This window comes from Mus pahari, chromosome 4, assembly GCF_900095145.1.
Source record: "Mus pahari chromosome 4, PAHARI_EIJ_v1.1, whole genome shotgun sequence".
Lineage (NCBI taxonomy): Eukaryota > Metazoa > Chordata > Mammalia > Rodentia > Muridae > Mus > Mus pahari.
Genome location: NC_034593.1, coordinates 119517410 through 119532929, shown reverse-complemented (window position 1 = coordinate 119532929; position 15520 = coordinate 119517410). Strand labels below are relative to the sequence as shown.

At 44.8% G+C, this 15520-nt stretch overlaps 1 protein-coding gene across 2 annotated transcripts in view; it reads right to left on the bottom strand.

The window, feature by feature from the left end:
• Papss1 (3'-phosphoadenosine 5'-phosphosulfate synthase 1) overlaps positions 1–15520 on the bottom strand; it is a 133864-nt gene that overhangs the window by 66621 nt on the left and 51723 nt on the right. Inside the window, exon 2 of one of the 2 annotated variants that reach the window (XM_021195245.2) lies at positions 9741–10321. In XM_021195245.2, the coding sequence (XP_021050904.1) occupies positions 9741–9800 (60 nt within the window). In that variant the 5' untranslated portion in view covers positions 9801–10321. Of the gene's footprint in view, positions 1–8941; positions 9012–9740; positions 10322–15520 lie in introns of those variants that run through there. The other variant, XM_029537362.1, reaches the window with a different exon arrangement.

The following is a 15520-nucleotide window of genomic DNA, read 5'->3' as shown; positions in this document are numbered from 1 at the left end:
TTCTGTATCCATTCCTCCCTTGAGGGACATCTGGGTTCTTTCTTGCTTATAAATAAGGCTGCTATGAACATAGTGGAGCATGTGTCCTTATTACAAGTTGGAGCATCTTCTGGGTATATGCCCAGGAGTGGTATTGCTGGATCTTATATTTTTCCTTATGGTTATATAAAACCCTATTGTACACATGGACCACATTTTCTTCATCCCTTTATCTGCTGATGAACATCTGGGATAGTTTCATTTCCTAGCTTATTGTGACTAGTCAGCACACACACACACACACACACACACACACACACACACACACACACACGATGCCCAATGTCTATAAAATGTCTTGACTCTGGGTCTGAAACTCTATAACCAAGAGTGGTGTGTTGGCTAGCATTATGTCAACCTGACAAAACCTAATCATTTAAGAGGGGAACCTCAGCTGAAGATATGCCTCCCCATAAGATCAGACTGCAGCCATACCTATAGAGCACTTTCTTAACTAGTGGTTGAGCACAGTGGGCTGGTGGTCCTGGGTTCTGTAAGAAAGCAGGCTGAGCAAACAGTACGGCTTCAGCAGCAGCTCTTGCCTGCCCTGTTCAATGATGGCACAGATAACCCTTCCTCCCCCAGTTGCTTCTGGTCATGGTGTTTCATCAGAGCTGAGAAACCCTAACTTTATGTAGTACAGCTAGAAAGAAAAAAAAAACCTAAGCAATGGAGAGACGAGGGCATAGCATCTGGGAGAGAATGGGGCAAGGGACATTCGGAAGGAGACATCACGAGAGTTCAGCTGGAGCTGGACCCTAAGTTCAGGATTTATGGGGATTTTAGATGGAACGTAGCAAACTTAGGTTAGAGGATTAGAACAGAAGTATAATGCCTAGTTGTAAATAAATCTTAGTCTCTCTGTCGTTATATGGGAACTAGCTAGGGTTAAGAAAAACTGCTGCCATATTAAGTTCCTGCTTACATTTAAAATAATATTATTTGTTACAACTAAGTTCTTCCTGAGCTTAGATTCAGGGTAACACAGGAGTCATAGAGTGACTGTGTCCTTCTGTTTTATGAAACAGTTTGTGGGTCACTGGTTAGCTCTTCGTTAAAGGTTCATCAGTAACTCCATGTAGACCCAGTCTTTGTTGGGAGGTTTTTTTATTACTGCTTTAACTCACTGACTGCTAGCTAAGGAGCTGCTTACGTTGTTTATACCTTCTTGATTAGCCATCAGAATTACCTATCTGAAGGTGAGAGTGGGGAACTGAAATCGCCCACTGCTATTCTATCAAGACCAATCTGACTATGCCCATCAGTGATTATAAAATTGTAAGCCCCAATGTTTGGGGCATATATATTAACAAAAGCTGCTGCAGTCAGCCCAACATTATGGCAAGCTTGGAATCTAGGCTACAAAATCCTACAGCAGGGCTAGCTTAGGTGTGGAGACCACCTACAGGTCCCAACCTGGAGACTGGGGCTGCGGGAACTTAACAGGTGCTGGATTTGACCTGCACGAGTTCAGTGTTAGTTTACACGACGTCAGATGCTCATTCATTCTCCTTATCCCAAGCAGACAGTATCTCTCTCCAAGCCGTGCTGTGTGAATCAGGAGAGTGTGTACAGAATACAAAATCATCCCCCTGCCTTACTGCAATTTATCTGTTCTATGCTATTCTCACATGCTATGATACCTCACGTGACTTCTGCGGTTCTTGAAGGTTATTCTGTATATGGTGTTGTTAATCTTTTACCAGAGAACAAGCACTTGAAACTCCTGCTATCTTGCTGATGTCTACCAATCACTCCATTTCTTATCTCTCTGAGACGCTGTCTCATGGACACCAGACTGGCTCTGAACTCACTAGGTCATCAAGGATGGCCTTGAACTCCTGATACTCCCACTTCTACCTCCCCAAAGCTGACAGAATAGACAGAAGCCACCACTCCCGAATTTTCTTCCAATTCTTATTTATGTATATGTGAGTGTACCTGTGTGTGCAGGGACCTGCAGAGACAAGGAGGTGACATTAGATCCCATGGAGCTGGAGTTACAGGCAGTTGTAACCCAGCCAATGTGGGGGCTGGGAACCAAATTAGGTCCTCTGGGAGAACCAGAGCTCTCTTAAATATCTAAGCCATCTCTCCAGCCCAAGACTATATTTAAGGAATCAATTTCCACCCAGATCACCTATATACTCTTCTCCAAGATGCTCTGTTTATAAAAGTGCCTAAAGGTAAGGCTGTCTTCCCACTTTCCCTTTCATCATCACGCACAGGAAAAGCATGTGAATGTGCACAGAAAGAGCATCTCCTGCCCAAGTGACTTTCACTACTCATTGCCCTGAGGTAGGAAACCTCCAGAGGTCAAAGGAACACTGTGAAAATTCTTTTTATGAGCATTCCACAAGAGCTACACCCTTCTTCCACCAATTTGACTAATAGCTATACTTCCAATTAAATTATACTAGATATATTAGTATGATACATTATACTGCATTTAATTACCTATGGAAATCTCTATGCATTGCTGAAGGGGAGGAAGCTTGGCAGCAGTGCATTCATTTCAAGCCTGAGAGGTTCCAGACATAGATCCCGGCCTCTCGGCCTGCCTTCCGTGAAAAGCAGAGAACCTCTCTATCATGAGCTCCCATCAGTGCTGCCCAGAAGGAAGCTAGGTGTCTGCCGGAAAGGAATGAAGAGGGTACTCCAAGGTAAATGTCCTCCACTCGCCAAACCTGTTTGACTTGCCCATTTTGTGTTGGGATGTTTCCAAGTCACTTTGCTCCTGGACAAGAAGAAACCTGTATCTAATGTGTTTAATGTGTTTTGTTCCTATGAAATATTTCCTTCTTTTTCTTATTAAATTTGAGGTCAACCACATAAAAAAATTACCCAACAAACTATAAACTGCTGAAGTTAATGGATGATACAAAGTACAAGATACATAGACTAGCTCACTCAATCACTACAGAGAATGTCACCTGGTGGTTTCTTGCCTACTACATTTGAAATGATTCCGGCAGAAAACTAAGGTAGTATGGGTACAAGAAAGTTTTTGTTTGCATATACTTGATACTTTTCACATTTAAAAATAAATCTGAAGCCAGGAGCGGCAGTTCACACACCTATAATCCAAGCCCAAGGAGGTAGAGGCAAGTAGTTAGGAGTTTAAGACAAGCCTCAGTTACACAGAAAGTTTGAGGCCAGCATAGGCTACATCAGACCTTATCAAAACAAGATATTTTTTTAAAAAGTAGCTATTAAAATAAATCTGAATTTGGAGAAGTCCAAAGCAGCCAAGTAAAGATGTCCATTACTCACCTTATCCACAAGAAAGAACCAAAATTATAAACAAATAAAGAGCTCTAAGTTCAACCTATGTGACTAAGGAGGGACACAGGAGGGACCCAGGAGCTCATCAAGGCAGAGGTGGGAACCCAGTAAGACACAGACCTGGTGTTCGGGGCAGAGAACAAAGCCTGGTAAACCTGGCCCTGGAACTAGGGAGAAAGGATAATGGGAGAGTCCAACTACCCCACCATCAAGACACCAACAATTCCAGCCGCACGACAGTACAACGGTCATCACAGATTTGAACCTAGCTTGAAGGGCTGCATGAAGTCCACAGTAAATCTCTGCTTTAGACCCTTACACTGCCTGCCCATCCCACCTCCAGAACCACCACTGTCTGCTGCCAGGCTGAAAGGAGCCACTGCTGAAGTCCATCCCGCCCTGGGTACAGAGGCTTCTACACCTCACCATCCCTGGTGTTACTGGGACCTCTAAGATGAAAGTGTGAGCCCTAGCAAGCTAGGCTTCATCACTTAGCATCAACGTAACAACCAGAGAATTACAAGGATATTTACTCAATGTGGTCATAATGGGGAGAGGAATGGCAAGCCCAGGGACCCTGAGTCCATCTTCTGGGGACTAATAGGACATCTGGGATTAAACAAGGGGCAAGAGGTACACATAAACTAACAGGACCTAGTCAAGATGTGGTCCAGCCCATCCTTAACCTATTACTGCCCTGGCTCCAGTCTCTTCCACAATGCAACCTCTCTAACCCAGCTGTGTACTTGTGGCCTCAGAACACAAGTCCACATAGTTCCCTGTACCAGAGGGGGAGAGGTGGCCCCTGCTGAGACCTGAAGAACCAAGGATCTTTTCCCTGGGAGTGTGAGACCTATGCAGCTAGCCCACCACTGTTACCACTAGTGTTGCTCCCTGAAAGACTTAAAGACATGCCTTCTGTGTCCATAATTCCCATTGCTGGAGATCCCCAATGCTAGCAATATCTAACCCTGTAAGGTCCTTGGACATGGCCCCAGCACTGCACCTGACTACCAGAGGCACAGCTGCCACCAGTATTCAGTATTCAACATCCATGGAAACCTCCAGCCACCGCCATATCTACCGCTCTACTACGGTGATTCCACAATCGCCCATGGAGACTAGACTTCAGCATCAATGACTGATGAGAGCTAGTAATCCTTGGTTCTGAAAGTTCCTTGTGATGGTAAATATTTAGTAGCAGCCTTGGCTTCTACCAACGGATGTCAGAAGCATCAATGCCTCAATGCCAGAAAGAAAGAAAGAAAGAAAGAAAGAAAGAAAGAAAGAAANAGAAAGAAAGAAAGAAAGAAAGAAAGAAAAGAAAAGAAAAGAAAAGAAAAGAAAAGAAAAGAAAAGAAAAGAAAAGAAAAGAAAAGAAAAGAAAAGAGAGGGAAGAAGAGACAGATAGACAGACCAGACCAGACCTCCAGAATTGCTAACCACCCTAAAGGTAGCAAAAATCTCACCCAGTTGACAATCACTGAGAAGAAAATCTGCCTCAAAGTTCACTGTGGTAGAAACAAGTGGGGCACTTCAAAGGTTAAAAAAGCTACCATGCTAAAAGGAAGCCAACACAACTAGACACCCTGTGCCACACTGCCCAAAAACAAAACTGCAGAGTGGAAAGGACTCTGGAAATGCCTTGCCCTGGGAAGAAAGTAAAAAGACACAAATACATAGAGAAGGATAAGAAAAGAAAAGAAAGGGCGGTGGTTCCAAGGCTGGATTTAGACCTCCCAGAGAGAAAGTTCTAGATGAGTGATCATCAGCTACACTTACAGCACTAGAGACGTGGTCAGTACAACTAAGGAAAAGGGCTTTTTATGCAATGAATTTGCCACGTGTGGTTAGTGGCTACCATACTAGACAACAAAGACCCTTCCAAACATTACCGTCAGCTTTTTAAACATTAGTCAACCTTCCATTACTGTAACAGAAATCAATACAGTCTCGTGGCTTCCGAAGCTTCAGGCTGTGGTCCCTGGGACCCACTGCTCTGGGCACTGATGGTGAAGACATGAGAAACAAGATGCCCACCACGTGGCATCTGGGAAGTGACGGAAAGTGGGCAGGATTCCAACCACCCCTCCAAGAATGCCCCCAAAGACCAGACTTCCTCCCACCAGAACCTTTTAAAGGTTCTACCACCTACCAACAGCACATGGGCTGGCAACCAGCCATTGACACATAAGCCTCTGGAGGACATTTATGCAAACCACATTAGTCAGCATCCAAAGTGTGCCTCTTGGTAGAATTGGAGCTTTCCCTTTTCTCTAGGCACTTCCTGTAGCATCAGCCCCCAGACTGTAGACTTAAGAAGACCAACACCTGCCCTAGCCTAGACGGAGGACAATGTTTCCTGTGTCCCACCTAAGCCTCGGTCACTCTGTCCCGTCTTAGTCCTCCTCCACCTCCAGAATGGGATGCTGGCCTTCTGAGAGGACCAGAGCAATACAGAACAGAGTGACAAAGGTAAAATTAGGCATTGATTTGGTCGAAGGTGAGACCCACCAGAGCAGAATTAATTCCTTTTGGCCCTTCTGCCTCTGCACACCCAGGATGAGGAACAGAGGCAAAGACAAAGCAGGTATTAAACATTTGATTAATTATGATTAAATCGTAGCAAGAACAGTACTCAACAGTGCAGAGGACCACAGAGTCAGTCTTTAACTCTTGACCTATGGGTCCTCTGTACCCTTGACACGTGTCTAACTTAGCCTGGCTATGATGGTTGTTTTGTTTGTATTACAGATGAGAAGGATGAAGCACAGATGAGTTCAGGGACTGTGCCCAGGACTGTACAGATGGTTAAGGGACAGAACTTCAATCTAAACCTTTCCATATATACCGTTCATTCCCTTACTTAAACAGACTAAGGATTTATGTTGTCAAAAGTACCCAGGCTACTCTATGCCCTACCCGTCTACCTTCCGGCCATAAAACATCTCTAATGAAATATGTCAACATGTGCAGGATAATATCACCACATACAGAGCTGTACGCGCAATTCAACCCAGGAGCTAGGGAGTATGGAAAAGGTCCACATGGTGATATACTTAGGGTCAAATAGCCCAAAGCTCTGAAGCTCCTCACTAAGCAAAATATTAAAACCCTAAGGATTTACTGTGTAAAAAGGAAGATGTGCTGAGCTTCAGGGCTTTGGGGAGTAGTCGGAGAGGGAATCAGGAAACCAGAATGCAGCTACCTATGTATGATTCAGAATCTCCTGCTCCATTTTAGACTTCTCTGAGGGAAGAACAGAAACAAATTCTAGCAAGAAGATGCCCTTGTACAACCCAGTCCACCATAAAGCGAACGTGAGCAGGGGGTTCGATTCTACAGAAGGGTGACACTTGAGTCTCAAATAAGCAGCCCCAAGCTTCCCAGAGCCAAGTGACAGGTTGCAAAGGACAGATGGAAACTGTCCCCATTGCAAGAAAGATTGTATCTACTAGAGAATGACAATTGTTACTTTTCAGGCTGACATCAAAGGAGGCTCCTGTAGTAAACAGACTCTTGGCTTTTCTTTACTACACTTGTTGGTATATGGTAACAGCTGAACAACAGGCTTCCTCCAGTCAGGACACTACATTTTCTTATCTCTTACTTAAGACTTCCGTGAAACAATTTCTTCTTCCCGCACCTCAGCAGAATGCAGTGTCTAAAGCTTAGAACTTGCTCTCAATATGTTAATTAACACCCTTTCTAAGTCCTGCTCAAATTAGATACTAGGTCATTACTCCTAGCCTAGCCTAGCTTAATACCTGTAATAACTTGCCCAGGTCCCAGAGAGCAGGTGCAAAGTGCCTACCCAGAACTAAGATGTGTGATAAATGCAAAATACCCTCCAGACTGGTACATACAAAAAAGGCTTAAAAAAGCATCAGTAACTTTACACTGATTACAAACAGCACTGAGCTTGTATGTATATTAAAAATATAAACTCAGTGAAAATATCTGGGCTATATTAAGCTAAGCAAATCAAATTATTGACATTTAATTTATATTTCTCCACTTATTTTTATGTTTTTTTCTTTTAAGTTATACAGGTGATTCAATTTCTCTTAACACAAAATTACAATTTCAACTAAGGCTGCCCTTCAGATACAGGCTTAAAATTCCAGTTGCCACTTTAACAACTCTGTCCCTCAATTTCCTTATTTATAAAATGGAGTTGCTACATGTGGTAACTCTATGAGTTCTGGAACAGCACATGGACACATTCAGTGTCCTGGTTTTTAAACCCCACCCAGGGAAACACCACAAAAACTCAACAAGTTAATGTAGATACAACATTTCAGCCTATCTCCCAACTTCTCAGATCAAAACTCAGGACCATCTTTTAATGTCTCTCTCCTGGTCATCGCCTCAGTCTAGTCTGGTCTTCCCTGTCCATTCTTTGCTGCTTTTAGCTAGCCATTCAATTGTTCACACTGGATTGGACCACAAGAACACTTAAACGGTGTGGCTATGTCAACCAGGCTTCTAGTCTGCCAACTTAATCCTCACGATGGCACAGTCGATGCCTGCATTTCCTCTGCAAACCAGTCTTCCTGGATTGCTCGTTTTATGAAACGAGAACATTAACATTAATAGTGCATAGATTTTTTTAACACTCACACCCATCGGATGAGCTAAGTGTGTTAGGGGAGGTCATTCTTTTAGAGACTGGAAAAAAAGAAAAGTTCAGAAAATTTAAAAATTCTAGCTCCATTCCAAATCTCCTAGAAAAATCACCCTAACTCTTTAGCCAAACATTTACATTACACAACCCTGCTCCACCCCATCTTTATCTCTGCTCCCCAACAAAAACTCCCTTCAGTAGTCAAACAAGTCTCCACTCAGGGATGTAATGGCTCCACCCACTTCAGAAATATGAGGTTCTCCAAAAACTCATAAAAACCCCTGGGGCCAAACTAGCCTTGCCTCTAAACTGCAATAAAACTCCTATCTTAGGCTACTCACTGTGGCCCATAAAAACATATGCCCTTACAATCAGTTGCCATGGGCAACTGCAAAGCAAGCCCTGAACCCCACGGTTTTTTATAGCTGTCAAGTATGGATCTCTACATAGCAAATAATGCAATATCTAAATGAGTTAGGGCAGCAGAAGAGTTGGCTCAGCAGTGGAGAGCACTCGCTCTTACAGAGGATCCCCAGAACACACACAATGGTGGCTCACAACTACCTGTAACTGCAGCCCGAAGGGGATCCAACACACCCCTCTGGAACACTAGGCACACACATGGTGCATACACATACACACAGGCAAAACACTCAGACTCATAAAATAATAAAATGATTTTTAAATAAGTGACTTATAGACAGACAGTATTACTGAAACGTCTTTAAAATGCTCCAAGTAAGTCAACTTGCCTCCCTAGCCATAAAGTCTCATTGCTCTTTCACCTTCACTAGCTTCTCTACTCAGAAAGACAATCCTGAGGAGGACACACGGTTACACCCTCCAAGCACCTGAGATTCAGAGTGGAGTGACTGTTCTCAAGATCATCCAACTAACAAAGGGCAAGGCCCAAGGCAGGGACTGGAGCCCACCCCAGGAGTCTGTCCCTTCCACCCTCCTAATCTCCCTTTTATCTCATGTCCCTCTCACCTTCTAAGAAGTTAAGGTAAAGGATGAAAGAAGACAGCGAGAATTCTTGAATCTGACAGCAGACATGACAAGTCAATGACTTCAAAAGAACATTAGCCTGAAACAACATTTTTTTTTTTTAACTTTCTCCTGACTCGCCAAGGGCAGGTGATGATTTACAAGACTGTAATTAAACTTCATGATCCTGTTACCTGCGGAATGAAAAAAAAAATCCATCTAATCCTGAAACCAGGGCCTTTGCAGCCTCCAAAGTTGGATGGTCTCCAGCTTCGCGCTTACCATCTTAGCTGCCGTCACCAATGAATAAACTGCAGAAGGAAACGACCCTCTGAAGAAGCCACAGTACTTGGCCAATGAAGCCAACTGGCACTCGCTGCTCAGTGTTAGAAACTATTAATCTTCCCACACCTAACTGTCACCAGGAATCGAGTCTTTAAAAGTATGTCTGTGTCAGACATTCCAATTTAAAACAGAGACACAAAGAACCTCAGTCCTGCAGTCCCGATCCATGAATGGCCACATTGTTATTCTCTCAGCACACTGCAACTCAGAAATGTAAAGACTCGGAGACTGACCCAAACCTGGGCCAAGCACACCCGGAACGTGCAGAGGCGCCTTCGTCTGCCTCCGCCGCAGCCCCCCGCCTCGCCAGCCTAGGGGACAGCTCCGGGCCTGGACTCGCCTTCACCGGCCGCCGCCGCCCGGGTCCCCGCCCCCGGCTCCCGCAGGATGCACCGGCAGCCCGCAGCTCCCACAGCCGCCCACGTTCCTCGCGCTCCGGCCTGCGGCCACCACTCACCCAGTTCTGCGCGTTATTGCTCAGCTTGACTTTCTTGCACAGACTCCCAGGAATCTCCATGGCCGCGGAGCGCGGATGCCCTGCTGCTGAGAGCCCCGGGGCCGAGCACTGAGAGAGAGAGGCCGAGGGGCGGGGCGGAGCAGGGAGAAGGGGCGGGGCCTGCACCCCGGGGCTCCGGCGCGCGCTGACGTGCGCTCCAGCTAGTGATTGCGTCCGCTAGAGCCGGGCGTCTGAGCGGCGTGGAGGGCGGAGTGAAGCGGGAGGCGCGGGGTCGAGACCTCACCATCCAATCACCAGGAGGGACGCTTGAAGCTCCGCCTTGACCCAGGAGGAGGGGCGTGGCCTGAGGGTTTGTTGGAGACAGCCTCCAGATGCTGAGCACGCGCAGTGAGCGAGCCGGAGCACCGCCTGCAGAGCTGGGCGTGGGAGATGCTCCCTAGAGCTGAGACTAGTAGAGGAAGAAGCTGACGTGGGCTCCTGCTGCTCTCTAGCTTTTCTTCCGCTAACCCAGCCTGTGGCTTCCACAGGCTCGATTTGTGCCCTTGTCAACTAGGCCGACTTCGAAAAAATGTTTCCCAGCCCTGCAAAAAGTAGAATTACTTCAGTGAATTCACGTTTGCATGTTGCTCATCACTTTGCAATCCCACTCAGTGCACAATGTTTTTGACATCAACTGTATCTCATCAAGGATTAGAAAGTATTTGTAAGGTGACTCCTTTCCCACTTGGCGAGCCACTTTCTATCAGGAAATTTCTATGCAGGGTTTGTTGCCCCTGACTAGCCACAAAGGGGCTTCTCTAGTATTTGCTACTCATAGAGGACTGAAATCCAAGTTCCCTGGTAAGCAAGGCGGAATGCTCACCTATAAAGGGCATTTTCAACCACATATATTCCAAGATCTGTTCATAAAAGAATGAGACTGGGAGGGAGAGGGGTTATAACCCTTCGTGCTCATCCCCATAACTTTAATCTCACCATAACCATAACTACAACCATCCACAGTCTCACAAAATTTAGCTGCTTACTCCGCTACTGATGACTGCCAGTGATAACACACACACACACACACACCTACCAATTATCAACACTTGAGGCTTGCTTGCCTAGACTATTGCTAGCAAGTCTGTCCCTATTTGCTCCACTGACATGGTCTCAAATTAATCTGCCTCCTCCACGTCTAACAGGAGTCGTCATTGCACAGATACACACACACACACACACACACACACAGAGATGCACACAATATTATTGCCTGTCACTCCCCTGCCAACCTCTCTGTTCTCAATAGTGTCAGACAGGTACTTCTAAAATGCAAATCAGATCTTATTCCTCCACGTTTAAAATACCTTGGTTACTTGCTTATTTTGTCTTTCTTTCTTTCCTTCTTTCTTTCTTCCTTCCTTCCTTCCTTCCTTCTTCCCTCCCTCCCTCCCTCCCTCTCTTCCTTCCTTCCTTCCTTCCTTCCTTTCCTTCTGATTTGTTCGTTTTTGTGTTCTTGAGTCAGGGTGTCTCTGTATAGCCCTGGCTGTCCTGAAGTTCACTCTGTAGACCAGGCTGGCCTCGAACTCAGAGATTCACCTGCCTCTGACTCCTGAGTTCTGGAATTAAAGGCATGCACCATCCTTTAGCTCTATCTAAGGGATTCTTAATCTAAGAGAATATAGGAATGAATTTCAATACAATTCTAAATTCTGCTAATAACAGTCACAAAAATAAGACTACAAATAAGGACAATGATAAACAAGAAAATGTAGGCAAAGGCCAGTGGCATATATTTATGAAAATGTCATAAAGAAACCTATTCTTTTGTATGCACCTAAAAAAATAATTGTTTTCTTTTAAAAGATATTCAGACTAAGGGGGAGGGAGTGCCACCTGGAGCCAGCTATTTCTCAGAGAGCCCTCATTCCTGTTCAAGGGAAATGGTGTATAGATACAACTTGAGCCATGGGAGTACTTATTGATTGTAAGTTAGTCCTTAATTCTAAATTCTGTTGAAGCTTTTGCACATCCAAAAGGCCACAATGAGAAGACTAAAGGGACAGCCACAAAATAAAAGGGACTACCGAGTGTGTTTAAGTCCCGGTGTTTATAAACATAATTTAAGAACAAACTACCCTTGAGAGATGCTGTTGAACCAACTTTTTACTTTGATGTGTAGCAGTGCTTTTCCAACCGTATGATGGTGCACCATCCGGGTGTCCAAAAAGCTAGAGCCAGATGAATTCCTGATAACTAAGTCGAGCCACCAAGCATAATATAACTGTCAAATCATTGTGGTCATTACACATATCTCTATAGCAGGAAGTGACTCAAACCCGTGTCCTGGGCAGTAGTTTGAACACTGTTGAATCCTGCTTCCTAATGCCATCTTAAATCCATGTTACAAAAACCTCTTCCAAGAGAGGTTTTGCCATAGTTTCCTTCTTAACTAAAGGGACGCCTGAGAGGAAGTTTTTCTTTGTGCTTATAAATTTCCCTGACCATACTTCTTCTCAGTTACTCAGAACCCCCTGTGAGTATGTCAACGATGCCAAGGTTTTCTCACGTGGACAGGTAAGAGTACAAATTTGTCATTTCTCCTTGGACATTTTTAAGTGGCATTTCTCTGACTGGATTGGGCTCCTTCCCCTTGCTCTTGCCCAGGTTAACTTTACAATTTCTGGAGCTCACTTTTCGAGTCTCTCTCCCTCCAACGCTGCTGTTCTACCTTATAGTTCTCTTTAGTTCAGATAAAGTTGATCTCTGCCCTGGCTCCGCCTCCCTGGACAATGGTCAGGACAGCTAATAGACTGGGGCCAGGACTTAGTTTAAGTTCCCATTGTTACTGGAGTTTTGAAGAAAGTCATTGGTTCCTACAGGCCCAGCAGGGAATCACCTGCTACAATACACCAATTTAAGTAATGCTGAAAAAGCAATGGAGATTAAGTCAGTGTGGCATGCTGGGGGAGTGGAATATATAAATGGTTATGGTGACCTCACATTTTATCGTTAAGGCAGTGGATATGCGCTTTAAGTTTAAGTAGAGGGGGAATTGGTTAAGTACAGCTTTAAGTTGGAGGCAGGGGAGGAGAGTGTGGCTTAGGTGATCATTATCTCAATTCTGGTTCTGCCAGGGGATCAGAGTCAGTTCTCCTTGCCCGAAGGGAACAATCTGGTACCCATAAGAAGATTCCTCTGGCTCCAGGGGAGTGCTTACCCATCGTAGATAATTCTCTTGCATGTGGGATGTGGCCTATTCTTTGATGCACTACTGTTCCACCCTAGATGACTTCAGGATTAGGACAGTGGCTCCTAACCTTTGTCCCTTGAGCCTTGAAGGAAAATGATATAGATTAGATCTCAAAGGGGTTAGATGGACATTCCTGGAGTGATTGACAGAGCTACAGGCAGAAATTAAACAGGCTAAACAGTAAAGGAGACAGACACAAAGTGAAACCAGGTAGGCTAAGCTTTCATCTTGCATTTAGTGACCCTGTAAGCCCAGGGAGAAGACCATTCCTTTTAACAAAAGCAGCGTCTAATGGGTGTTCACTCTCTGATATTACTGCTCCGCCCTGCCTGCTACCCACATTCGGAAAACTGTCTCCTACCTTTGTTGGGTTTTCCTAGCTGTGTCAGATGAAAGTGCATCCCGTTTCTGCTACCTTCTCTACGTAGAAACAAAAGTTGCTTTTAAAAATCATTATGGGCGTTTCTTGTTTTGTTTGCCCCTTTATAGTAATAACGGTCATTTTAAATCTTAAATTCTACCATTTCAATGTACTTCCCTAAACAATGTAACTTACTCTCTATTAAGTTCCAGGCTTGCCCTGGTTACACAGTAAGACCTTATCTTAAGAAACAAAGCTGAGACAGATGGAGCTGGGTGATCAAGCCACTCACCACAGGCGTACCAGATAACAGTTCTCATGTTGTGATGTTAGTGTGATGAAACTGATCAGTAAGTAAAGAGGTGGATGACACTGGAGAGAAACTGAAACTCAGGCAAGGTGAGAGGAAACTGAAGTATTTTGTGCAGCATTGTATGCAAATACATCTCTTCTGTCTGTCCTTCTGTCTGTCCGCTGACAGGGGCTCGGGAGAAGTAGCACCCACCAGGACACATGCCTACCTCTAAGATCTTGGATTTCCAGTGCCACCATGTCACAAACAAGGAGATGCTTTCCCGTGTTGTCTCCAATAAAAAGATCCAGGGCTCCATGAGGAAATGGCTTGTTCCGGGAATATGGAGGAAGCCATATAAGCTGAACTAGAGCATATTTTACTTAGAAAAGAAGACAATGCAGGACTGGGGATAGAGTTCAGTGGGCAGACTGTTCAACTAGCCCTAAGTTCAATCCCAGTACTTTGTAAACTGGGTGTTATGTGGGTTGGGGGGGCATAATCTCAGCACAAAGGATGGGGAGGCAGGAGAATCAGAAATTCAAAGTCATTCTTAGCTAAATGGTGAGTTTTAAGTCAGCCTAGGGTACATGAAACATTGTCAGGAAGGAAGAAAGAGAAGGCATGGGAGAAGGGAAGAGAAGAATGTTTACATCAATGCATCCACCATTATCTTAGGGTTTCTATTCCTTCACAAAACATCATGACCAAGAAGCAGTTGGGGAGGAAATGTTTTATTCAGCTCACACTTCCATACTGCTTTTCATCACCAAAGGAAGTCAGGACTGGAACTCAAGCAGGTCAGAAAGCAGGAGCTGATGCAGAGGCCATGGAGGGATGTTACTGACTGGCTTGCTTCTCCTGGCTTGCTCAGCCTGCTTTCTTATAGAACCCAGGAGGACTACCAGCCCAGGGATGGCACCACCCACCATGGGCCCTCCCCTTTTGATCACTAACTGAGAAAATGCCCCACAGCTGGGTCACATGGAGGCACTTCCCCAACTGAAGCTCTCCTCTCTGTGATAACCCAGCCCATGTCAAGTTGATACACAAAACCATCGAGTACAACCATCTTACAAGGATCTGTCTAAGGAACACAGGTGCCAACTGAGAGAGCTCCAGTGACCAAAGTTGAAAACATTTGAGCAGCAAATACTGTGATGCTGGAATGTAATAAAACAAGTATCTGTGAGTCTGCTGATCCCCGGAAGAGGCTGAAGGAGTTAATGGAGAAAGAGGAAAACTCCTGTGCAGAATTCTAAATAGTTGATGTTTAGAGCCTCTGAAGGAGCAGCAGCACAGCCCTCTGACCCTTACTGTGGGCTGTGTGAGCTTCCCCCATAGAGTGTGTTATAGAAGCGAAGCAGGAAATGGCAACTGTGACTAAACAGGCAGAGTGCACTGGAGCCAGGGCAAGTGAACAATGAGATCGCTGATAAATAGCTTTCATACAGTAAAGGATGCTTAGCCTCTGTGATTTCCTCCTCTGTGATCAGATCATGTTTTCAGAATTATCATTACACTATTAATACAATATATAATAATAAATCATATTCCAAATAGTAGGCTAAGCTACACAATCCCTAACAAACAGTCCTCAGGATTCTCAAGGCCATCAGAAACACTGGAAACCTCAGGAGTCAGCACACTCCAGAGAAGGCTACAGAGACAAAACCAAAAAAATAAAATAAAGAAAAAGGAAGGTGATGATCTAGATAGAATCCCAGAAGACAATAAGAAATCATCAGATGGCTCTGCGGTTAAGAGCCCTTGCTGCTCTTCCAGAGGCTCCAAGGTCTTAGCATCCACACCAGGCAGCTAACAGCCATCTATAGCTAACTCCTCCAGAGGACCCAGCACCTTCTTCTATGCATACCTACACCCACAGACACACA